The 23,862-nt window shown below is 36.3% G+C and overlaps 2 protein-coding genes across 2 annotated transcripts; one reads left to right on the top strand and one right to left on the bottom strand.

The window, feature by feature from the left end:
- Positions 1-3,379: 3,379 nt before the first annotated feature.
- Positions 3,380-6,362, top strand: LOC113767435 (DNAJ protein JJJ1 homolog). Its single transcript, XM_027311538.1, has 4 exons — positions 3,380-3,907; positions 4,130-5,353; positions 5,834-5,892; positions 5,991-6,362. The coding sequence occupies exons 1-4, from the start codon at positions 3,416-3,418 to the stop codon at positions 6,046-6,048; spliced, it is 1,833 nt and encodes a 610-aa protein (XP_027167339.1). The 5' UTR covers positions 3,380-3,415; the 3' UTR covers positions 6,049-6,362.
- Positions 6,363-7,387: 1,025 nt separating this feature from the next.
- Positions 7,388-22,307, bottom strand: LOC113768338 (histone deacetylase 5). Its single transcript, XM_027312655.1, has 14 exons — positions 22,044-22,307; positions 21,095-21,296; positions 20,456-20,602; positions 20,216-20,328; positions 18,614-18,825; positions 17,961-18,025; positions 17,670-17,840; positions 17,447-17,533; positions 10,569-10,797; positions 10,368-10,489; positions 9,673-9,866; positions 9,369-9,495; positions 8,070-8,134; positions 7,388-7,946 (listed from the first exon to the last, which is right to left on the bottom strand). Exons 1-14 carry the CDS (start codon positions 22,214-22,216, stop codon positions 7,781-7,783), a joined length of 2,073 nt encoding a protein of 690 aa, XP_027168456.1. The 5' UTR covers positions 22,217-22,307; the 3' UTR covers positions 7,388-7,780.
- Between the last annotated feature and the right edge of the window lie 1,555 nt (positions 22,308-23,862).

Raw genomic sequence — 23,862 nt, 5'->3', positions numbered from 1 at the left:
GATAGTCTATGAAGTTTTTTATCTTACAGTTTTTAAGAACATATTTTTGATCAAGTTTAAGCAGCTGAGCCACAAGACAGCATCATAGAAAATGCATCTGGTTAACACAAATTTCTAGCTTCTTTGAACTTAGATTTGATATCCCTTTAGTCCTTGATTTCAAAGTTCAAATGAGTTTCTTCTATTGATGGGTTGTATGCATAGAACATGGTGGATTATATTTATAACTTTCCATCATTTTCAAACTTCTCTAGTCCTTTGATGATTATCGGTTTTGGGGAGTATCCTTTTCCCAAAAAAAAAAAAATGAATTTTGTGATATACACTGGCCGAGTAGCTGTCACAACAACAATCCTTCAGTTTTCTTCCCAGATCAGCCACAACCAGTTTATGGAAAAAAAAAATTTCTTTTTGGGATTCTAAAATACACTGTCTTCTATTATGTTTTTGTCCTTTTATTCTTTTTTATAAATTTCGGTGTTGCTAAATAATGTGAGAAAAAATTGCTAGATTCTTTTATGGTAAATTTGAGATGTGAAATTTATCAAGGGGAATAAAGAAAAGGCCACTCTATTAATTACTTTTTTATTTTGTATATATCATATAAAAAAAATTGGTATAGTAATAAGACTTTTCCTTTTCCGAATAGTCTTCAATCCAAAAGGACAAGCATTTTCACTTTCTTGGCTGGTGTAACTTGCAACATGTGGAGAGCTACAGCAAAACGAAATCCATTAAATAAAGTGATAAATTCGCTAATAATTAATATTATCTATAATCGTTCTATCATTTATTCTATCAAAATGTAAAAATCAATTAAGTTGACAATAATTCATCTTGCTATTTCAATTATGCTAGACATTCAATAGAATCAATACCCCTGAAATTGGTAAAGAGTTCTTGTAAAATGGTCCTTAAAAAAAAGGATCATTATACAAAAACTCTTTACCAATTTTGCATTTCTCTAATTAAAAGAAAGGCAAATACTTGGGTGGACCTGGTCCACGGACCCAGCTGTGAACCGCATGGTGTTCATTTGGTCACGTCACTTTCTTGACTTGTTAATGAGAAAAAATAATTTTTTGTTTGTGAGCTCCCCAACCATGGTTACCTTTCATTGCTCCACTCAAGAAGCATCACGATGGAAGATTCATTGATTCATTCTATTCTCCAAAACAAAAGTTTCGTTCTTCCTGCTAATATCCAGGAAGACCACACAATTTTTTTTCAAAAAATAGTTCAATATCGATGATGAACTAAATCAATATCTCAACACAAAATTGTACACATCTAGTTTATTAACTCCCAAATATAAAACCAAATATACAGATAAAATTACACTGATCTCTAATAAAAAAATCTTTAGAATCTTCTTTTTTTTTTTGTCACACAATGATTCCCGAAACCTTCTACTTATACTAAAAAAAAAAAAAACTTTAGAATCTCCAACTCCATTGAACCAAAATTTTCCAAAGCCTTTTACAACTGATTCTTCACAATGATTCCTGTCCACTGTCTGTCTTCATCCAAACCCGATTTCCAATTTCTTCATTTTCTTCATCTTCTTCATCTTCACTAACATCAGTTGAAAAAAAAAAAACACACAAGTGTACCAACTATTTATGGATTTAATGGAGGTAGCATAAGTATTTTCTTTAGATTTCACAGAAAAACCAAAACCAAAAAATTAACTTGTTATTAGCAGATGCGATGCACCATTACTAGATCTGTTCAAATGACCTTTCAATTTCTAATTTAAAAATGATGCTGCAAGTGTGTTTGGATAGAATATTATTTAAAATATTATTTAGAATAATTACTGTAGTACTTTTTTGCAAGACTTTGGAAAAAAATTTTGCAAGACTTACTTGGAAAGATCTCTTGAATGTGGGAATTGAAGTTTCCAACAATCTTGTTAGGTAAATTTTGATTTTTTTGATCATGATTCAATCTTCTCCCTCTGTTCATCTCTTTGTCATTTTTTCCGAAAATTCAGTAGAATGGAAATGGATCAAATTTGTGTAGTTCTACTTGCCCAAAACTCTCTCTCTTCAACTTCTTCAGAGAGAGAGAGAGAGAGAGAGAGCTTGGGGAGAGGCATTAGATTCGAAGAACATCGAGATTCCTTCCTCCAAAAGCTATGTGTTTCTTGTCTCTCCCATTTTAGTTAATGTTTGTCTGCCAAGAAAAGGGAAGGAAAGTGAAGGAAAATAACTTTCTTATAAGTTTTAAATGTTTGTTTGTCAAGAAACTTATGGCACCCGCCACATAAATTTTTCCTGTCATTCATTTTCCTATAAAAATTTTCCTACTTAAATTGATAGGAAAGTGAATTACAGGAAAGTTTCAACTAATTGAATTTCTTTTACAACTCCTTTCTTTCTAAACTATTTCCTCCATTCTCAACTTCTATATAAATTAGGATACATTAGAATTTATCATTCAAATAACCGGGTTGCACGGGGAGGGATTGGATTGATTGACTTGTATAAGGGAAGAAAGTGTAAATAAGAGATACTTGAGACCTCTCATCTACACTAAAAAATATAGGTTTGCTGTTAGACATTTTATTCTTATTTTAACAATTAATGAATTAGTAATTTATTGAATTTATATGACATTAGTATTTTTTTTCTTTTACATTTTGTGCTCCTTTTTTATGTCTATATATTTTTTAAATAACTTACACAAACATAATATATATATATATATTGTTAAAGAATGTGATTAATTTTCAAGTAAACAACTCCTCCAATATGCAAAATGTTATACCAAAAATGAAGAAATTCAATATTAAATATTTTTTATTGACAAACACACTACCCAATTTTTTGGTAACTTTTCAACTAACAAACACAAAAATTTGAATCTTCTTGCATCATTTTTCTTGTTAACCAAATACATTGGAAAAGTTAATTTCCTTTTTCTTTACCTTACTTCACTTCACTTCACTTTTCTCAAAACACACTCTCGCACATGACTTTCCCGTCAAACAATCAGAGCATTATAATTTTCAGCCAAAAGTGAATTACGGCAAACAAAAAAAAGTGTTAAACCCGGTTGAATAGGGTGGCATGGCTTGTTGAGAACCATAGGGTTTACAAGTGGGGTCGCAGACCGAGTTCAGCCAAGTTTTTGCAAGATTGAAAAACAAAAATGGGTCTACAGCGCTTTACTGATCCCGTCCGTACGACATCGTTTCGCCTTCTTTTTTTGAATTCTACCAAATTCCACGGGTCGGTTCTTCCGAAAACGGTCTTTTTACTATAAACCCCTCAAATATTTAAATCACCTTAATCAAACCCACGAAAACTATCTCTCTTTCACTTTAACCCCTAACTGCAAGCCAATTTATACCCCGCCTTTCCCAATCCCAAACCCTAGTTTCCAACCGATCGTCCGAACTGAAACTAAAATGGCGTCGTCGGAGAAACCAAAACGATGCCTATACGAAGTCCTCGGCTTAAGCCGCGACTGCTCCGTCGACGAAATTCGGTCAGCTTACAAGAAGCTTGCTCTTCAGCGCCATCCGGACAAGCTCGTAAAATCCGGCTTATCAGAAGCCGAAGCCACAGCTCAATTCCAAGAGCTCGTAAACGCCTACGAAGTCCTCTCCGACCCGCGGGAGCGCGCGTGGTACGACTCGCACCGCTCTCAAATTCTGTTTTCCAGTTCCTCCCCGGCCACCGGCAATTCGGCTAATTCCGTCTATGTTCCGAACTTTTTTTCGTATTTCTCCAATTCCGTTTATTCTGGATATTCGGATTCCGGCAAGGGTTTTTATAAGGTTTATGGAGATGTTTTTGATAAAATTTATCAAAATGAGTTAAATTTTGCCAAGAAGTTGGGCTTGGGATTCCCTAAGGAAGCTCCAGTCATGGGAAATTTGGATTCCTATTATACTCAGGCATGATTCCTTTTTCAATTATTCCGAAACTTTATGCTTGTATTCTTCATTTTAAGATGATGTTTCTATAGTTGCTCGTTGGAGATATGTTTGATTCCGTTTTTTAATCCAATTTATTAAAATGTTGGAAATTTTGTTAAGTTTTTTTTTTTAATTAGAGGTTAGAAATTGTAGTTTGGCAAGATTGAGGTTTTGTTGATTTAGTGATTGATTCTTATGCAGGTTACGGCGTTTTATAATTATTGGTTAGCGTTTGTGACATTGATGGACTTTTGTTGGGTAGATCAGTATGATGTAATGGCAGGGCCGAATAGGAAGTCAAGAAGGGTAATGGAGGAGGAAAACAAAAAGTTGAGGAAAAAAGCACGGAGGGAGTATAATGACACAGTTAGGGGATTGGCTGAGTTTGTGAAAAAAAGGGATAAGAGGGTCATAGATATGCAGATGAAAAGGGCCGAGGAGGTGGAGAGGAGGAAGGAGGAAGAGAGGGAGAGGAAAAAGGAGTTGGAGAGACAAAAGGCTGAGAGAGCGAAGAAGTACGAGGAGCCTGAGTGGGCTAAAGTTGAAGACATTGAGGATGAAGATACTGAGGAGATAGTTGATGACGATAAGAAGAAGAAAGGGGATGGGAAGGAGTTGTATTGTGTTGCATGTGGAAAGAAATTCAAGAGTGATAAACAATGGAAAAATCATGAGCAGTCAAAAAAACACAAGGAAAAGGTGGCAGAATTGCGGAACACATTTATTGAGGAAGATGAAGAATATGAAGAGGGGAAGACGGAGGAAGTGGGTGAGGAATATGAGGAGGAAGATGAGGTTGGCGCAGAAGAGAGTGGCTTTTTATCAGCAGATGATGAGGTGGATGAACTAATGGATCATTTTAATAGCACCATGGAAATTCGAGAAGAAGGCAATGATGAAGCGCAATCTAGTGAACAAGATGGTTTGGTTGATAGGGATAGTGGGATTGGCTTGAAGGAACTACAATCTGACATGCGATCAGATGATGATGAAGCTAGTAATCTTGAAGCTATGGTTTCTGGGCAGAAGAATCGGAAAAATGGAAGCTTGGATCAGAAGCCTAAGCGTGCTTCAAATAAAATCCCAGTCGAGGTTGATAGTAATGAGATGGACTTCATGGCGTATAACAATATGAAGGGTTCAAGAAGGAATAGGGGAGGTAGGAAACAAAGGGGACGAACTCTAGAGGAAGCAGCGCAAACTGAGATAGCTGAAGCGCATGTTGAAGCTGAGAATAATGGGTATCATGACACCATGAAGGAGGCGTCATCAGATTCTTTCCTTGAAACTCAATCTAGAGGCAAAGAAGATGATGAATCAGAAACGAGTCATAAGCTTTCAAGACAAGCTGTTAACAAGAAAGGGACAGCAAAGTCAGACAGCAATTTCAAGTCAAAAGAGGCACCCAAAGGAAGGAAAAAGAAGGTACTATGACGTTTTCATTTGTTTCTAGTCTAATTTTGTACTGCTTATTTTCTAGTTTGTGTTAGACATTGTTAGGTGAACAACTGTTCAGTGTGAGGAAAGTCATATTACTCATACTCAATCCTTCTTGTTGCATGATCATATGAGGTTTTTCAAATAGGTTGCCTTTATTTTGTAGTTGTGGTCAATGGTGAATGAAGTACCCTCCTTCACCAATAGTCCAAGTCGCAGTGACTAAAGTAATCTCTTGGCAGGATTTCCCACAGGATCCTTAGCTAGAGTGGAGACATTAGTGTAAATGCTTTTGTGGCTAATAGTTCAATCTATTGTAGTTACAGATGAAATTATTTGATTTTTTTTTTAGTATCCCAGAAAGTAACATTAGTCAGAAGATGCATTTTGTGTAATATTGATTGTGATTATTTTCAAAAACCTTTTTTTTGACTGATTATGTATTGTTTTTCTTATGCTTTTTCTCAGGCTAATACCAAAGTTATTAGCAACCGGTGTGAGAAATGTGGAGAAGAATTTGAATCAAGGTGACTATACATGTTGCCAAATTTTATTCTTCATTCAAAAACTTTCTTACTTGATTGGACTATGTTTGAGTTAACCTAATTTCAAATTTTCTTGACAGAAATAAACTACATAGGCATTTAGGGGATACGGGTCATGCTACATTAAAGTCCAGATGAAAGTTCTGGAGCATCTTCTGTGTTGAGTGTGTCAAGCTACGGGCTTGGCGTCATTTTTGGCTTCATATTTGTCATTATTTTGGTAATTATAAAATAATTACCGTTGTTATATCCTAGATGATTGTATCCGAGTAATATAAGATACCACAGGAAATTACAGAGTCGGCAGAAAGACCTTGATAGCTAGAAATGTAGCAATTCTTGTTTGTTCTTCGTGATGGAATGATGCTCGTCACTTTGGAAATTGATTGCGAAGCTATTCAGCTTATTCTTTCATGAAATGTTATTCAATGTCAGTTGGGGTCGATTTTCAACAGATGGATGCCTGTAATGTGAGCAAATGGATAAGTTAAGCTCGTCATTGTTCATCATGATGGTATGATACTTTGGAAATTGATTGCCATGTTAATTCGCCTAGTCTTCCAGGATGTCTATTTAACCTCAATGATTTGCGGTTAATCAGAACTGATGCTTATCAGTGTATTAGCTAATGAATAAAACTGAAAGCATTGCACTCATCACTAGAATTTGGACGGGCTTGTAATTTTCAATGACTTTGTTTAAATCCATCAAGGACTTGTGATAACAATTAAAAGAATCTACCAAACTTATGGATCTTAGTTGAAAGAGCAAATTTGATTTTGAACATATCTTGAGATATTCCAATATCAAAATTTATTTAAAACAGGTCTTGCTCTAGTATCTTATTAACGCTTTAACTGGTTTATTAACGTCGCTTTTGTAATCATTCTTTGATTCCTTCCTTGCACTTCTCTCTCACATTCTTTGATTCCTTCCATAAGGTTTCAAATCCATTCTTCTTAACACTTTTCTCTCACAGAAATGCACCCAACTCAAATTTCCACCTTGTCGGATGGATTTTTGAAGTCTTCGCTTGGCGTATTATATCCATGGTTCGAAGACGCCGAGACTGAGACGACTGAGTCGTCTCCGTCTCGGCCTAGCCCGAGACGAGACTGCGACGAAACGTTTCCGAGATACATGACAGGCCGAGACGTCACCGTGAAAGGTTAAAACGGTCGAATCACACCGAATCACTCCGAATCATCCCGAGTCAACTTGAATTTTTATTATTTTTACTAATTTTTTAATTACTTTTGTTTATCATATTTTTTACAATTTTTAGAATATTAAATATTTCACAAATTCACGTCTCGCCAAGACCGCGATCGATAAGCTGAGACCGATGTGGAACGATCCAGGCCGCGACCGCAACCGCGACCGCGACTTTGAACCATGATTATATCAGCATGATGCGAACTAATCAGATAATTATGTGTGGTATGATAGTACAAGTACTCAGCCAGAACAAGCTATGTAATAAAACGAAAAATTGCTGGAATACAGAAACCAAATGTGATACAAATACTATCCAAGTGAGATTTTGTGCTATTTAAAACTCTTAGCCAGAAGCAAATCTGCTGCGAGAAGAGAATGCAAGAACACAAATCAAAGGAGAGCATGCCTCAGAGAGATGAGAGAGAGATTAAGAAAGTTTTCTTCGAGCACAGAATTTGTCATTCAAACTTGCATCTACAGAACAGCCATATAAACATGATTAACTGCTCCCAAGCATAATAATGGTACATGGCTTAATTTGCCTGGTTCCATTGTGAACAATAATCATTGGAAGCCATGGGGCGTCGCTAGTAAAGGGCTTCGCATGCAGAATAGCCGTAAGACTGTACAAACAAAAACAAGGATGTAGAATTCACAATTTCTTGGTAGATGCTTCCTCTATGTAAGCCACAGCTTCCTCATTAGAGAGCCTGTTTCCTTCTACAAGTCCCTTAATCAAGGTGTTGGCATAGCCTCTGCCTGGAGCACACATCGGAAACTTCCCAGATTTGAAATTGTCTACACTATAGAGGGTGCACCTGAATGGAAAGCAATGATGTGAGGTTGCCGATCAAACTCTGGTCAGTTGAATAGAAATACGTTGGGAAGAACAGCAAATAGGTTGAAAGAACAATATAATTTAAAGATGCAAATGAACTTACGTCATTGTTATAACTGGTAAGTCGTCCTCCTTACCCAAGTAAAGGACATTGTGATACCAGCCTTTCTATATGATGAAAAACACCACAAAGTTAGAGAAACAAGTTGATACCTTCAATTGATTCATGCGCACAAGGGAAGAGTTCATAAACCTAGAATTTTAGCCATGAGAGGATAAATTATTTATATGCAAGACTTTCAAATTTCAAATTGCTTTGTTCGCTAGGATATTCTGAAGGTAATTAGTCCCATTTTTAGTGTTATATTCATGTTGTCACATGATTGACTTAATTACCAAAAGAGAAAGGAATTTATAGCTATAAAGGGTATATGTAGATAATGGAACTGCTTGTTAGTCCCCGCACCAGAAGATAGGAAACAGCATCACTAAAATCTAAAATACAAGGAAAAATAAAACAAATTACAGAAAAAGAAAAAATGCACACTCTTCAAGTTAAAAATTACTCAAAACAACTAAACCAAATTAAAAAGGCAACTTAGCAATTTTTTATACAGGAAAATAATTTAAAGCTAAGGTTTGATGATCTGGCTATAATGCAGTTTCCAAAACCTACCCTTGTTCGACAAGTCACATTGGGTCAATCAAACGCCATAATCAACTTGACTACTTCTTGAACCGTCTTGGTCAAAACAAGAATGAAAATATTTTTACTTTTCTGACATCTAATAGACAAAAAGTAACATGAGCTTGGATACCTTCAAATGAGCTATTTCACACAATAGAATTACTGTCTGCTTTCTGCTGTTTCAGGACACAAGAAACTGAGAAAGAAATAATTAGGTAAGTTTCCCTTTGTCTCCCCAATACACAAGCTCTGTTCCTTTTTATTTGGCTCTTGTGCCCCAACACATTAGCTCAGTCCTCCTTTTTTCAGTGCTCCCTTTCCATTTCTCCTCCTCTCTTGCCCTACCCTTCTGGTTTGATGGTGGACAGCTGCCTTAATGGCATTATGGTGGGGGTGATGACCGAAGAGCCATCTCATTCATGTGGTGAAAGAGGTAAAAAAGAGAAGAGAGAGGAAAACAGACACATTGTTCGAACGTGGTTAATTCAAAATCTCATGTGAAATTATGTGTGCAGTCTAGCAGGACTCAGAATCATACAACCGTGCAAATGATCAATATCTTCATCTTCATGTAATCTCAAATTCATCTTTTTCAAAACCTCAAGCACCAAGTGCACGTCAAGCAGCTAATAAAAGCAAAGTAGTACTCAGATGCTATTATTTATTGTCTGTTGTACAAACTGTATTTAGGAACATAAAATCATGCAGATTTACCTTAATAGCCTCTATAGATATGCACTTTTTGTCTTCAATAGATTGTAGGTCTTTCAAACCAAACAATGGACCTGTTCTGGAGCTTAGGATATTCTCCTGAACCAAGACGTCATTGAACTGCTCAAGTCTGAAACACATTGGAATCAAAAATATTGCAAAACAGCTTCCCACAAATGGATGCTAAAGCCAAAACAGAGTTTTATGGAAAGTTGGCATCTGTTCTCTTAATATTAACAAACTTAATGCTCTGCAGCTTGAAGGACATAAAAAAAAATGATTATAGGACATGAAGAGGCACACATACGTTATCCTGTACAAGCGCAGGTAAGCTTTATCTTCACTGTTACTTTCAGGATGAAGAAAAGCAACCCCTCCAGGACCCCAAGTAGCAGTATAGTCACGAGCAAAGAACAAACGATGAGGGAAAGTCCTCCAACAACTCTCTTTGGGTGGGCTTTTGTCCACTGAACCAACACATTGCTTCTGCATTCCTTCCACCTGGAAGTCATGGAACCAATAGGGAGTCCAAAGTGAAAGGTAAGAAGCTAAATTCAAAGAAAGACTGTGCAAATAGAACAAGGCAGACTACACAGAGTTACAAGATTGGCAATATGCCACAATAATTAATTTCAATGTGGAATACTCTTTGCATTCATTTGTTTTCTCTTTACAAAATTGATGAAATCTGAAATTACAAAATAATTTCACTCAGAAGCTTCAGCCTGCACGTCATCTAAAAAGCATACATAATGGCACAAATGCTCAGATTTTGGATAGATATGGAGACAATTCAACAAGACTACTATGCCATGGGTTGAACAGTATAGGTCCAGAAAAAAAAAAAGAATGACAAAGTGCAAACTAGAAGGTAAACAAATTTATGTCAGTTACACAAGATTCAATGCACGTTTTCATGAGAAAACTACAAAGGCGACTACCTAATACAAAAGCAAAAAGTTGCAGCAAAGAAATATAGAAGCTTGTGACAAAGTACTCCACCTGTCCACCTTCAATATAGCAAAGGAACCTTGATTCTCTCATATTTGATCCATAAGTAGCATACCAGATATCTATCTTAGAAAGTTCTGATCTCCAGCTGGAAGAAAAAGCTATAGTTTGATCTGCATTCAGTAAATTTCAGTGACAAGGATCTGGTAGAAAGGTACTTTGAAAACAAAGATTTGATTGTAAGTTCAGTACCATGACCATTTTCAACTTTCAAATTCTGAAGTGGTTCTATAACATGCTCAATTGCTACCTCATAATCTTCTGATGTTGTATTAGGGCCATTTGTAAGTTCAGTACAATGACCATCATCAACTTCCAAATTCTGGAGTGGTTCTATAACATGCTCAATAGCTGCCTCATAATCTTCTGATGTTGTATTAGGACCATTGTCATATTCATCTTCAGAATCAGAACAAGGGATCTGGAACAGGATATCATTTATATCATAAATATGCTGGAAAAAGAAAATACAAAAGAGATATAGTAGTTTCCAATGCCATTGTAGCAGCATTGCATATTAACAATATGGACAAGGAAACCTAGCCAAACAATTCAACCTCATATGCTATATTCTGTTTCCTTGTTTGTTTTAATTTTAGAACATGTTTATTCCTTTTAGAAGATTTCTTTTCCTTCTTCCCTTCGCAGTTTCACTTTGTAGTCCATCAACAACCTTAGGATTCATGTAATAAGCACATATTTGAGCATTGTGCATATTATTTTCATTTTAGAGACTTAATAGTTAACAGCATGAGGCATCTCACATAAAGTTCTTCAAGAAAACTTTCAGGCTCTACGCAATTGTAATTATATTTCTGTTTCATTAAGCTTTTGTCCATGATGCCAATTCAAAGGAATACCTTGAGGAGATCTAGTTATTGGATGACTACTCTAAATATGTAATGCCTACTGTAGGAATCCTGAATGAGTAATCTTAGGAGATAAATTAGTGGAGGAAATCAGGGTGAATGTAGGAATCTTGAATGAGTAATCTTAGGAGATATTTTAGGTAAATTAGGAAATCAGGGTGAATAAGCTGTCACCAAAATTAAGGGAATTAGATGTAGACTTTCCTTGTTTAGTGTACCAGAAAATTGTATATATAGATTAGAATGAATTGTAGGAAGATACAGAATTAATAAAATCTCTTTGATTCTTTTCCAACATGGTATCAGAGACCGTCTAGGGTTCTGGGAAAAATACCACCTTTGCTTCTTGTCAATTCCAGCCTTAATTGCTGGTTCCTTTCTTATTCTCTCCAGCCTTCATTGCTGTTCCTTTTACTATACATTTTTTTTTCTATTCAATCATGGCGGATGCTACATCCTCAACGCGGCAATTGTCTTCAACTGTGGAAGAAGAACAAAGTGCACGGAACATAACAGAGCTTCAAAACATCCAGGCAACATATAGACTGAATGGAAAAAATTATTTGAAGTGGTCTCAATTGGTTCGAACATTCCTAAAAGGAAAAGGAAAGTTGAGTCATCTATTGGAAATAGCACCGGATAGTGAAACGGCGGGGTTTGAAGCATGGGAACAAGAGGATTCAATGATCATGTCTTGGTTATGGAATTCCATGATTCCTGAAATCAGCGATACATGTATGTTTCTTCCTACAGCAAAGGCAATTTGGGATGCCCTTCATCAGACATATTCCAAGGTTAATGATGCAGCTCTTATCTATGACATCAAGACCAAGACAACTGGAGCAAAACAAGGGACAAAAACAGTGACGGAATATGCCAATTTTTTGCAAAACCAGTGGCAGGAACTGGATTATTACAGGACACTTGATTTGAACTGTAGCAAATGTGCAGTGTTTATCAAGAAGTTTATAGAAAGAGATCGAGTTTATGATTTTTTGGCTGGCCTAAACTCTGAATTCGATCTTGTACGAATTCAAATTCTGGGCAGGCCAGAATTTCCCTCTTTAACAGAAGCAATATCCCAGGTACGTGGAGAAGAAAGTCGCAGGGGTATTATGTTAGAACTACCTTCAATAGAAAATTCAGCCCTTTTAAGTTCCAAACCTCAGCGGTTGGTATTGAACAAGGTTGCTGCAGACAAGACCAATCAAACAAGTGGCCAGAAGAATCGGGAGGAGTTGTGGTGCACATACTGCAAGAAACCACGACACACCATAGATCAATGCAGGAAACTACATGGGAAACCACCCACTCGTGAATGGGGACAGAAAGGTGGCCAGCAAAGGCACGCTCATATGTCGGTTCAAGATCCAACTCAAGTGCTTGGAGGGTTTAGTATGGAGGAAATTGAGAAGCTTAAAAGTATGTTAGAGACAGTTGACAAACCAGCAACTAACAATTCTCAATCAAGGAATCCGGGTATGTGTTCATTGACACTTTCAGGTAAGGCTCTAGTCTCTTTTGCGTTTAGTGTTTTAGGCAATGAGCTTAGGAATGTCTGGATTCTTGACTCTGGTGCTACGGACCATATGACTCATATTTCAAATAAATTCAAAACCTATAACCCCTGTCCTAGCAATAGAAAGATTGTTGTTACAGATGGTACTACAACCACTGTGGCAGGTATCGGAGATGTCCAAGTTACTCCAAATTTGATTCTTAAAAATGTTCTTCATGTTCCTCAATTATCTACAAATTTGGTTTCTGTAAAAAAACTTGCCAAAGATCTAGCTGGCTCTGTTATATTTGATGAATCCTGTTGTGACTTCCAGGACCGGGGCTCGGGGAAGAGGATTGGACTAGCTAAGGAGCATGATGGACTCTATTACTTGGATACATCAAGTCAACCAGAATTTAGTAAATCTGCCCTGTCCACATTGTCTTCACCCTCCAATAAGGATATCATCTGGTTACATCATAGACGTCTAGGTCATGTGTCTTTTTCTGCACTAAAAATAATGTTTCCCTCCTTGTTCAAGGGATTTGATGTTCAGTCTTTTCATTGTGATATTTGTGAGTATGCCAAACACACTCGTGTACCATTTCCTATCAATAATAAACGATCGTCTTCTCCTTTCTTTTTAATCCATAGTGATATTTGGGGGCCATCGACTATTCCAAACATCTCAGGGTCTAAGTGGTTTGTCACATTTATCGATGACTGCACAAGAGTCTCTTGGATCTATTTACTCAAAAATAAGTCTGATTTGAGTCATATTTTCCCTGTTTTTCATGCAATGATTCAAAATCAATTTGGCACCAAGATAAAACACTTTCGTTCAGATAATGCTCGTGATTATTTCAATCAAACCTTGAGTCTGTTTTTCCAAAAAGAAGGAATCATACATGAATCATCCTGTATTACCACTCCACAACAAAATGGAGTGGCAGAACGGAAAAACCGACATCTTCTTGAGTGCACTAGAGCCTTACTGTTTGAACAAAGTGTGCCAAAAGCATATTGGGGAGAAGCTGTACTCACATCAACTTATGTCATAAATAGAATTCCTTCCAGGGTCTTGGGGTTTCAAAGTCCACTAGAGAATCTATCCAAATTCTACCCCGATATTCGATCTTCCTTTAATCTCACTCCTCGAGTTTTTGGATGTACTTCCTTTGTTCATGTCCATAGTCATAATCGTGGGAAGTTAGATCATCGTGCTCTTAAGTGTGTCTTCGTGGGGTACTCATCTACTCAAAAGGGTTACAAATGTTATCATCCACCTACTAGAAAACTCTATGTCTCGGCAGATGTTACATTTGTTGAAAATAAGCCCTATTTTATCACTCCTTATCTTCAGGGGGAGTTAGATACACTTGAAGATAAGGAGTTAAAATTTCCCTCCTTAGAGTTGTCCACATCTGAGTCATCCAAATCTGAATTCCAAGAGTCAATTCTTCAATCTGATGTGGTAGAAGAAAAAAAGGAAGATCGTAAAATCTATGACTGGTTCCGGTTTGACCAAGTGTATGCAAGGAAAGGAGATCCCATCGTGGTTACAAGGCAAGAACAATCCTCTAAACCAAGCTCCGGGAATGAGGTAACAATGAGTGAATCAAATCTGAATTCTACACCACCGACCGACCATTCTTCCAGCTCTAAATCACCTTGTCCTGAGCCTCTTAGCCCTGACCAGGACCTACATCTACCTATTGCTGTAAGGAAAAAACCCCGAGAATGCACCAAAAGACCCCTATACCCATTGTCTCACTTTGTGTCTTTTGAGAAGTTTTCCCCAAGCCATCAAAGCTTCCTTTCCACCTTAAACACAGTCTCTATTCCTAGCTCATTGTCTGAAGCATTATCAAAGAAAGAATGGAGACTTGCTATGGAAGTAGAAATGGATGCATTAGAGAAGAATGGGACTTGGGAATTAGTTGATTTACCAAAGAACAAGAAAGTAGTGGGCTGTAAGTGGGTGTATGCAGTAAAGTTTAAAGCAGATGGGTCCTTAGAGCGCTACAAGGCAAGGTTAGTCGCGAAAGGATACACACAGACATATGGAGTAGATTATCGGGAAACGTTTGCTCCGGTAGCAAAGATGAATACAGTAAGAATTCTGCTATCCTTGGCTGTTAATTTTGATTGGGAATTACAGCAGTACGACGTGAAGACTGCTTTTCTTCATGGAGAGTTAGAAGAGGAGATTTATATGAGCATTCCACCGGGATTCAGTGGGGTTGACAAGAACAAGGTTTGTCGGTTAAAAAAGGCATTATATGGGCTGAAACAATCCCCACGTGCTTGGTTTGGACGATTTGCCAAGGTAATGATAGCTAATGGTTACAAGCAAAGTCAAGGAGATCATACCCTGTTCATCAAGCATTCAGCCTTCGGGGGAGTTACTGTTTTGATTGTATACGTAGATGATATTATAGTGACAGGAAATGATGAAGTAGAGAAGAAAACTTTGAAGTGGTGCCTAGCCAAGGAATTTGAAATAAAGGATTTAGAAAAATTGAAGTATTTTCTGGGAATTGAAGTGGCTCGATCAAGGCAGGGAATTTTTATTTCTCAACAGAAGTATGTTATGGACCTGCTCAAGGAAACAGGCATGACAGCGAGCAAGCCAGTTGGAACTCCCATTGAGCAGAATCACAAATTAAGTGAGGCTCATGGAGATACAGCAGTGGACAAAGAGATGTACCAAAGACTTGTTGGGAAACTCATTTATCTCGCACATACTAGGCCAGATATAGCTTACTCAGTCAGTGTTATTAGTCAGTTTATGCATGATCCTAGAGCAGCTCATCTACAAGCAGTTTATCGAGTGCTTCATTACTTAAAGGCACATCCAGGGAAGGGAATTCTATTCAAAAAAGGTCCTGAAATTGATCTGGCAGTTTACACAGATGCAGACTTTGCAGGGTCTCCAGTCGACAGGCGATCAACTTCGGGATATTGTACATTTCTTGGAGGAAACTTAATATCCTGGAGAAGCAAGAAACAAAGTGTGGTAGCAAGGTCAAGCGCTGAAGCAGAGTTCAGGGCTATGGCAGCAGGGGTATGTGAATTATTGTGGGTTAAAATTATCCTAGAAGACTTGAGGATTCAATGGAGCAAACCGATGAAGCTATACTGTGATAACAAATCTGCTATAAGTATAGCTCACAACCCAGTGCAACATGATCGGACGAAGCACATAGAGATAGACAGGCACTTTATTAAAGAGAAGCTAGAAAGTGGACTGATTTGTACTCCATATGTTCCGACAGGACTTCAACTTGCAGATGTGATGACAAAGGGACTGTGTAGCAACATGTTTCATGAGAGTGTTGTCAAGCTGGGAATGGAAGATCTGTATTCACCAGCTTGAGGGGGAGTGTAGGAATCCTGAATGAGTAATCTTAGGAGATAAATTAGTGGAGGAAATCAGGGTGAATGTAGGAATCTTGAATGAGTAATCTTAGGAGATATTTTAGGTAAATTAGGAAATCAGGGTGAATAAGCTGTCACCAAAATTAAGGGAATTAGATGTAGACTTTCCTTGTTTAGTGTACCAGAAAATTGTATATATAGATTAGAATGAATTGTAGGAAGATACAGAATTAATAAAATCTCTTTGATTCTTTTCCAACACCTACCAAAGAACAGCATCAAGGGAATATATGTATTTCATAGACTACAGTCAGTCTCCTCCCAATTTACAATGACTATTCAAATTACAGCAATATTAGTTACTATACTTTTTACGTAGATTTTGACTTAAGTTCATCAAGGTTCTTGTGGTCCCTCAGAGTTTGAGAAACATTCTGCAATGATGGGTGTCGAGAAATACCAAATGGACAACCATTTCTATGTTTATGAGATCATAGTGGTAGCAAATTTCAGTAAGGGGAAAGATCTTACTATGGAAATTTACTAATTTATGTAATATTTACATGTCAAGGTTTTAACAAGTGTAGCATTTCAAGAAAACAAAGGTACAATATCTGATTATCTATGGTATCATTTTCACAAAAAACACAAAACAAATATGTGACTAACAAGTAGATATCCCAAAGAAAGCAAATCCACTTGCACGTGCTAATGTTTATTCTTGTTCTCAACGAGCTTGCTTTAATAATCATGTAGAGGCGGCTTGTCAACTGTACGGGGAGAATAAAGTTGAAACAGAACTTAAGAAAATCACGGCTAACATTGTGTGCCCACGTTATTGCTAATTGAAAGTCAAAGGAAAATTAGGGCTATGCTGTAATGGATTTATCTTTTCCTCCAGACTCCTACGGTTAATAACATCATTCTTATGCTTCGAGGAATTTTACTTTTTTAGACCACTTTTACGACTTTACATCAGGGTTTCCTTAAGAACCTAAGCTTCAACAGAATTATACACAAGATTCTTTATTTCCACACTGTTTCCAGCACTGCAAAGCAAGATGATTGAAAGAAATTCCTTGCAAGAAAGTTGACTGAAAAAAGAAAGAGTATGCTAAATACAGGCCCTCATGGAATCAAAGACAAACAAAAGACGAGAACATTTTTCATGCCACATTGTTTAGCACAAGAATATGAAACCATTGGAGTGCATAATGGATTTAAGGGCAATAGAACCATAAGCTTGTTAATCTCTAGGCTGAAAGGAAAAACCGTATTGTAAAAATATGTTATAAGAATGGAACAAAGGAATGATATCTCACCAGGATTAGAGATGTCCTCTTACTGGTTAATTCCTCAGGTAACTTCTTAGCGAAGATCGGCCAAAATGCACTTAATGCTTCACGAACCTAGAAACCACATAATCATGCCTTATGCAGTGCAAAACTTAGAAAATCAAAGGACAAGTCAGATTTCACTTGAGTTAGTAAATTTTAATGCAGTGAAATTATGGATCAATAAAATAGCACTAAAAGACTGCGGTACCGCTTCTAGCACTCGCCATGTTGATTCAAATGGATCTGCCTGCAAAGATCTGACTATTGGCTTGTCACCTAGCAACACTTGGACACAAGCTAGAGCTGAATTTGCTAAAGATTTAAGGTTGTATCCTCCTTCCAGTGCCATGACAATCTTACCCTCGGCAAACTCCATTAACTACATATAGCAATCAAGAAAAAAAATTCAACATTCTACATCGTAAAGATGAACTGTATCAACTAAGGGAAAATTCAAGCGAAAGGGGCAGGTAAGATTTTGTATGCATCCAAAACAAACCTTGCTCAACATGATGGAATACCCATATGGACTAACGCAGCAGCCGCCTAGAGGATCATTAACGGCTGTTCAATTAGAACAAACATATATTTAGGATCATCAATGAGCCTGATGGGACATGTTTGTTAGAGGATTATATGGAAATTAACTCACCATATAAAGTTAAACTAAGAAAGATGACTTTTTTTGTTTTTTTTTTTTTTGTGGGTGGGGGTGAGAGAGCTTGAATTTTTCTTAAAAAGTTAAGATGACCAGCAATAATCACATGTGCTCATGCAATTGCCAGTCACAGAAACTATAATAGATGTAACAGTGACTACTGTTGGACTATTTCTATGGACAAACAGTACAGCCTTCACTAAATCTTCTAAGAAAAAATGTCCATTTATAGATCTGGAAAACAAATTTTCAATCGAGTGCAACATGTGCATGCTTGGAAGTAAATAGTGGCTGTACTATGCGATCCATAGCCATAGTGTATGACCATCCTTCAGCTAACCTCAACAAGACAAACAGTTGATTCGTATAAACAAGAACTATCTATAGACAATTCCTTCTTTCAGGAAGGAAAAAGATAAGAAAGCATATGTTTAAACAAAATCACAGGGGCCAAAGCATCCAAAAGAAATTTGCTTGGCACTTTCTTAGCTAACCTGCATCAAAACCAGCAGAAATAATAACCATGTCAGGGTCAAATGCCTTGGCAACAGGAATTAGTATATGGTCCCAAACAGCAAGATAGTCTGCATCACCACAGCTACGATTCTCCCAAGGAACATTTATATTATATCCAGCACCTGGTCCCTCCCCAATCATTACATACGATCCGTCATCACCACCAGGATAGAAACACCCAAATTCATGCCTAATCGAGTCAAAGTTTCAAGCAACCAATTCAATAAGACAACCAACTCAAAGATGATGTCAGATCAACTGTTAACTTCATACAACTCAATATTTCAGAGTCCAAGTATTACACTTCAAAACTACAAAGACAAAGCTTATTTCTGCGTTCATACACATGAAAAGGAAAGAACAATAATGGTTGAGCACTTAACGCCAGAAATTAGTGGATTTATATCTGTTGACTGTTTTTGACCCAAATTACTATCTGTACTGACATCGCCTGGAAATAATTACTAGTTAAAAAATCTCTTATTGGTGCTAGTTATTCTAAAAATCTCTTACTGGTACAAGTTATTCTAAGAATTTTAGGTAAAAGAGTAGACAATTAGCAGTGGTGATCTAGATCTGTGTTTTTAGTGGTCCATCCCAGACACCAATGTTTTGTATCATGCAGCATCTTATGAGCATAAAGCTAATACTAACACAGATATTTTACTCCTAAAGTCTTCCTTCCTTATGTTTATAGGAACTAAAATTGAACTCAAAAGGAAAGAACATTCACTGATTTAACAATCTAATCATGGACGGTTCTTAGTCACATATTTGGATAAGGGAAAATGACCTGTTTCATCCCTCACATTTCGCAAAAATATTCTTTTTGTCCCTCACTTTTAAAATGAAGCAAATTCGTCCTTGAAATTTAAAAATTAAAGCTATTACATCCCTGAACCTAATTTTCAATCTGAATCAAACCATCCAATAACCCAGTAATAAATTTCGAAAATAGAATTGATAGATCATTCGGTCAACTTCATCGTATTCACATGGCATTTATTAAACCAAAAAAATAAAAATTATAACATAAAAGGCCATTCTTTGTCTTGGAATAGTAGAGTTTTTTTTTTATAAATCTTTTCATGCACCGTTAGTATATCCGCTTGCGAATCTAGATGTGTATCATAAATATAAAATTTGGTGTTTAAATTTAAATTAAAATGATATGGCGGTACATAAAACTGTCAGTATATACAATGATAATGTAGAAAAGATTAATCTTTCTTTTTTATATTATAATTTTTTTTTTCTTTTTAGGTTCATTAAATTTTACATGAATATCAAGTTAAGTTAACCAAGTGATCTACCAATTACACCCCCAAAATTTGTAATCAGGTTGATTGATGGTTTGATTCAGATTGAAATTTGGGTTCAGGGATGTAATAATTTTAGTTTTTAAATGTCAAGGAAGAAATTGCTTCATTTTAAAAGTGAGGGACGAAAAGAATATTTTTGTGAAATGTGAAGGATGAAACCGATCATTTTCCCTTTGGATAATTAAAAAGTTGATTGTGATTACGTATGTTTCATAGGAATGAAATATTAAAACCATTAGGAGTTAAATTTCCACATACCTGTGCACAGAAAAGAATAGTACTCGAGAATCCTTATAGAACATCTTTTGAGTACCATTTCCATGATGAACATCCCAATCAACAACCAGAATTTTTTTGATGCCCAGCTCTGTCTGATATGGCACCATTAACAGATAAGAGCAAGAGAAAAATGAATACATGACTATTTCAAAAATTAAAATCCACAATGCTCTGATATATGACTAGATATAGAGGCCTTTAACAAAAACTAGTTCTCACTCTTTCATTCAAGAGAAAACTAGTTGCAATAGCAACATTGTTGTACAGACAAAATCCCATCGGTTCATTTGCTTCTGCATGATGCCCAGGAGGCCTAACAATAGCAAATGCAGAATCTAGTTCTCCTTTGGCAACTTTCTCAGCCACCTATCAGCAAAAAGCAGAAGTAAGCCAAGCAACTACTTTCACCGACTAAGTCCTTGATGGTGTAATAATAACTGCAAAACTTTAGAAGTTTTATTGACTATAAATTTACAATATTAGAACTGGAAGGAAACTTTACATTCTCAAAATAATCATAGCATAAAAGGTTTATGAAATAGAAAAAAAAAGAATTGCTTGAAACAACTCAAAATGAACTGTTAAATAAATACCCAGAGCAATCAAAGGACAATTATTTACTTAATTAGGGGGTGATAATATTAATTTTCTACCAAAATTTTCCTACATGAATGATATGCAAGGCAAAATAAGAATACAACCACATGGGTAGAGATTTGATTTGTGTTGCCTAGTCTGAGCATTCATTTTAATTTACATTTTTTTTCAGTGTGTCAGGCTTCTTCAAAATGTTTAAGCCAAATGACAGCCATCATATTGTGAAACATACATAAGTAGTTTTCAGACAATTGATCTTACCTCTACAACAGAGCCAGCAGCAAGATAGGCAGCTTCAGATGATCCCTCATTGAAATAAATAGAATTGAATCTTGCAGCAATCCTATCCCATTTTGAACCGAACTTTTGAGAACTTATATTCTTAATGAAATCAACGTGACTTTTGGTGTGAACCAAAGCTATATGTTTATCTTCTGCTTCCTTTGCATTCAAAATAACACATCTGAAAATAACCAACAGACAAAAATACTCAGACAGCTTTCCAACCAAGAAAAGTTAATCTTCTAAAGATCCCTAAAAAATTTCAAGCAAGCTTCTTCACTAAGTAAATAACCAAATAAAAAAATAAATCTTAAAAAATGAAAAAGAGAATTAAAGGTGAACTATAAAGTAAAAGCATGGTCTTTCTTGGTCCCCATTTGAAAAAGAAACGGTATTCAAATTCAAACTTGTTTTCAATCTTGAAGAGGTAAAAAGGCAGGGGAGGTCGGTGGTGTAAACGTTTCCCATCAAAACCCCTGCCTCCTTTTCATCAAGCCCCAATTTTATATTTCTCCCTGCAAGAACCCCGATTATTATTTGAACAAATTCTATAGCAACCATAGCTACTATCCCCTCTTTTTTTAAAAAAATTTTTTGGCAAGTACCATAGCTTCTACTCTATGCCCAGTTGGATCATTACCTGCATCCAAAGCCCATATCAATTATAATATTCACTTGGGTGCCCCCAAAAAAAAAAAAAAGGGGAACTAATTTCTCCTAATTTTCTACCTACATTCAAATACCTCACATAGCTGAAACCCTCTCCGTAATTTATAAACGTAAAAAAGACTTTAAAAAAAATCACAGATTATACACAAACAAAAACATAAATCCTGCACAAAAAATGGAAAAAAAAAAGAAAGAAAAGAAAAACACATACACCGTAAACACATATCAATATACAGTAGCATGCATGATAAAGAAGGACCTTTGATGGATGCCAAAGGATTCGAGCTTGTTCCAAATGGCAAGGATGCGATTGGGGTTCTCAGGATGGTCTGTGGCGTCAAAGTGCTTGCACATTCTCTCGTCGTACAACAACCCCACACGGCGTCGTTCAGGCAAGAGAACACCGTCGCTCGCAGTTTTGGAAGAGCCCATGATGGAAAATTGGAAGCTGAAGAGGAGAGTCTCTCAAGAGTCAAGACTGATTGCTCCCTACAGCTACTCAGTCCCCAGAGCGCTCTCTCTCTCTCTCTCTGTTTTTTGACTATAATGAGGTGGAAAGGGTTGTTCTGAATAAAAAGACAAAAGGAGACTGGAAACTTTTCAGATTCAGAATCTATTGGAGGGTTAATTGCAGCAAATGAACCTAAAAGTTTAGGCATTTTCTATTTTGCCCCCTTTTTTCTTTTTTCTTTTTTTTTGCACTTAAAAAGAATGTTTGTTGTACTTGAAAAAGAACCTTTGATAATTAATTAACAACTAGAGTGGTGCCAAAATTGGAGAGGAATGGGCTGAATGGTTTCGGAATACAAGTAAAAGATTTCAGTTCGAACCCTTCTATATACATTTTAAAAAAAAAAAACGGGTGCCAAACTTGGTGAAAGGACAAATATATAGTAACATAAAAGATGACCGGGTATGACGTTTATCCAATATATTTGTCAATGACAACTCAACCACTTTTGCCTTTGATTTCATAATCGTTGATTCATTAATGTTGTATCGATGGTATTATTCTCTTTTTTTCTTAGCTTGTTCTAATTCTTCCCAAGTACCTCAAAGAATTCCATCTTTGATAACTGAGTTAGGAATTAAGAAGATAAAAGAAATGGTGAAAATCCCTATTAGCCACTAAATTAAACAAATAACATATTTTTGCCCCATGCAACTATTTTTTGTTCTAAATTGTCCACACTCTATAATTAGTAGTCATTCCACTTGATTATACCATTAATACACACAAAATATGCACCATTGCAATGCACATAACAAAACCCATGCATAAAGTTGTCCAAGCATATAATACAATGTTTCATTTGGTTTGCAACTTTTCAAAAATTTTCTAGAAAAATATATTGTAGCGATATAATATATACAAGATAAGAAGGAAATTGAAAATAGGGGAATTTCCGAAACCTCCCTTGAGGTTTTTGACAATTTCACGTAAATATTAGAAATTATGCTGCCCTCCCCTTGATTGACAAATTTGATAACAATTTCAACCCTTTTTAGAAATAAAGGCCTTAAAAAATGAAAAAAATGTACTGACACACTTTTTTCTTCCAAATTTACCCTTTTGTATGTAGGAGAAAACGTTTATCACTTGTTTGTGAAAATGACAAAAAAAAAAGGACAAAGATGGACACAACATTGATTCTCTCAGGACAACAAAGAATACATATAGAAAACTGAACTAATTTGATTGTTAAAGTCAAGTATAACTATTGATAGTTAAGAGGAAGAATTGGGTTAGGTGGTGAGGTAGGAGGGATGGGACCTCCCACTTACCAAAACAAAGAAACTTATTAAAAGAAAAAGACTGTTGATAGTGCAATGGATCGGATACTGAGGACCGCTCCTGAACGGTCCCCTCACAAGCTTCAAGGAATGGAGCAAAATAAGCCACGTCAACTGGTTGCGTTGAAGGAAAAAAACGTCAACGTTTGACGAAAGAAAAAAATAAGATTGACGGACTCCGTTTCCTCTAAACGGAAGAATTGAAATTTTGAAAATGAAATTGAAAATTTGAATTAGCCGCACAAAACAAAACCGAGAGAAGAAAGCAAGCTGGGTATGTCATT

This window comes from Coffea eugenioides, chromosome 4, assembly GCF_003713205.1.
Source record: "Coffea eugenioides isolate CCC68of chromosome 4, Ceug_1.0, whole genome shotgun sequence".
NCBI classification, from domain to species: Eukaryota; Viridiplantae; Streptophyta; class Magnoliopsida; order Gentianales; family Rubiaceae; genus Coffea; species Coffea eugenioides.
The sequence above is the reverse complement of the archived record's forward strand: the minus strand, read 5'-3'. Positions and strand labels throughout refer to the sequence as shown.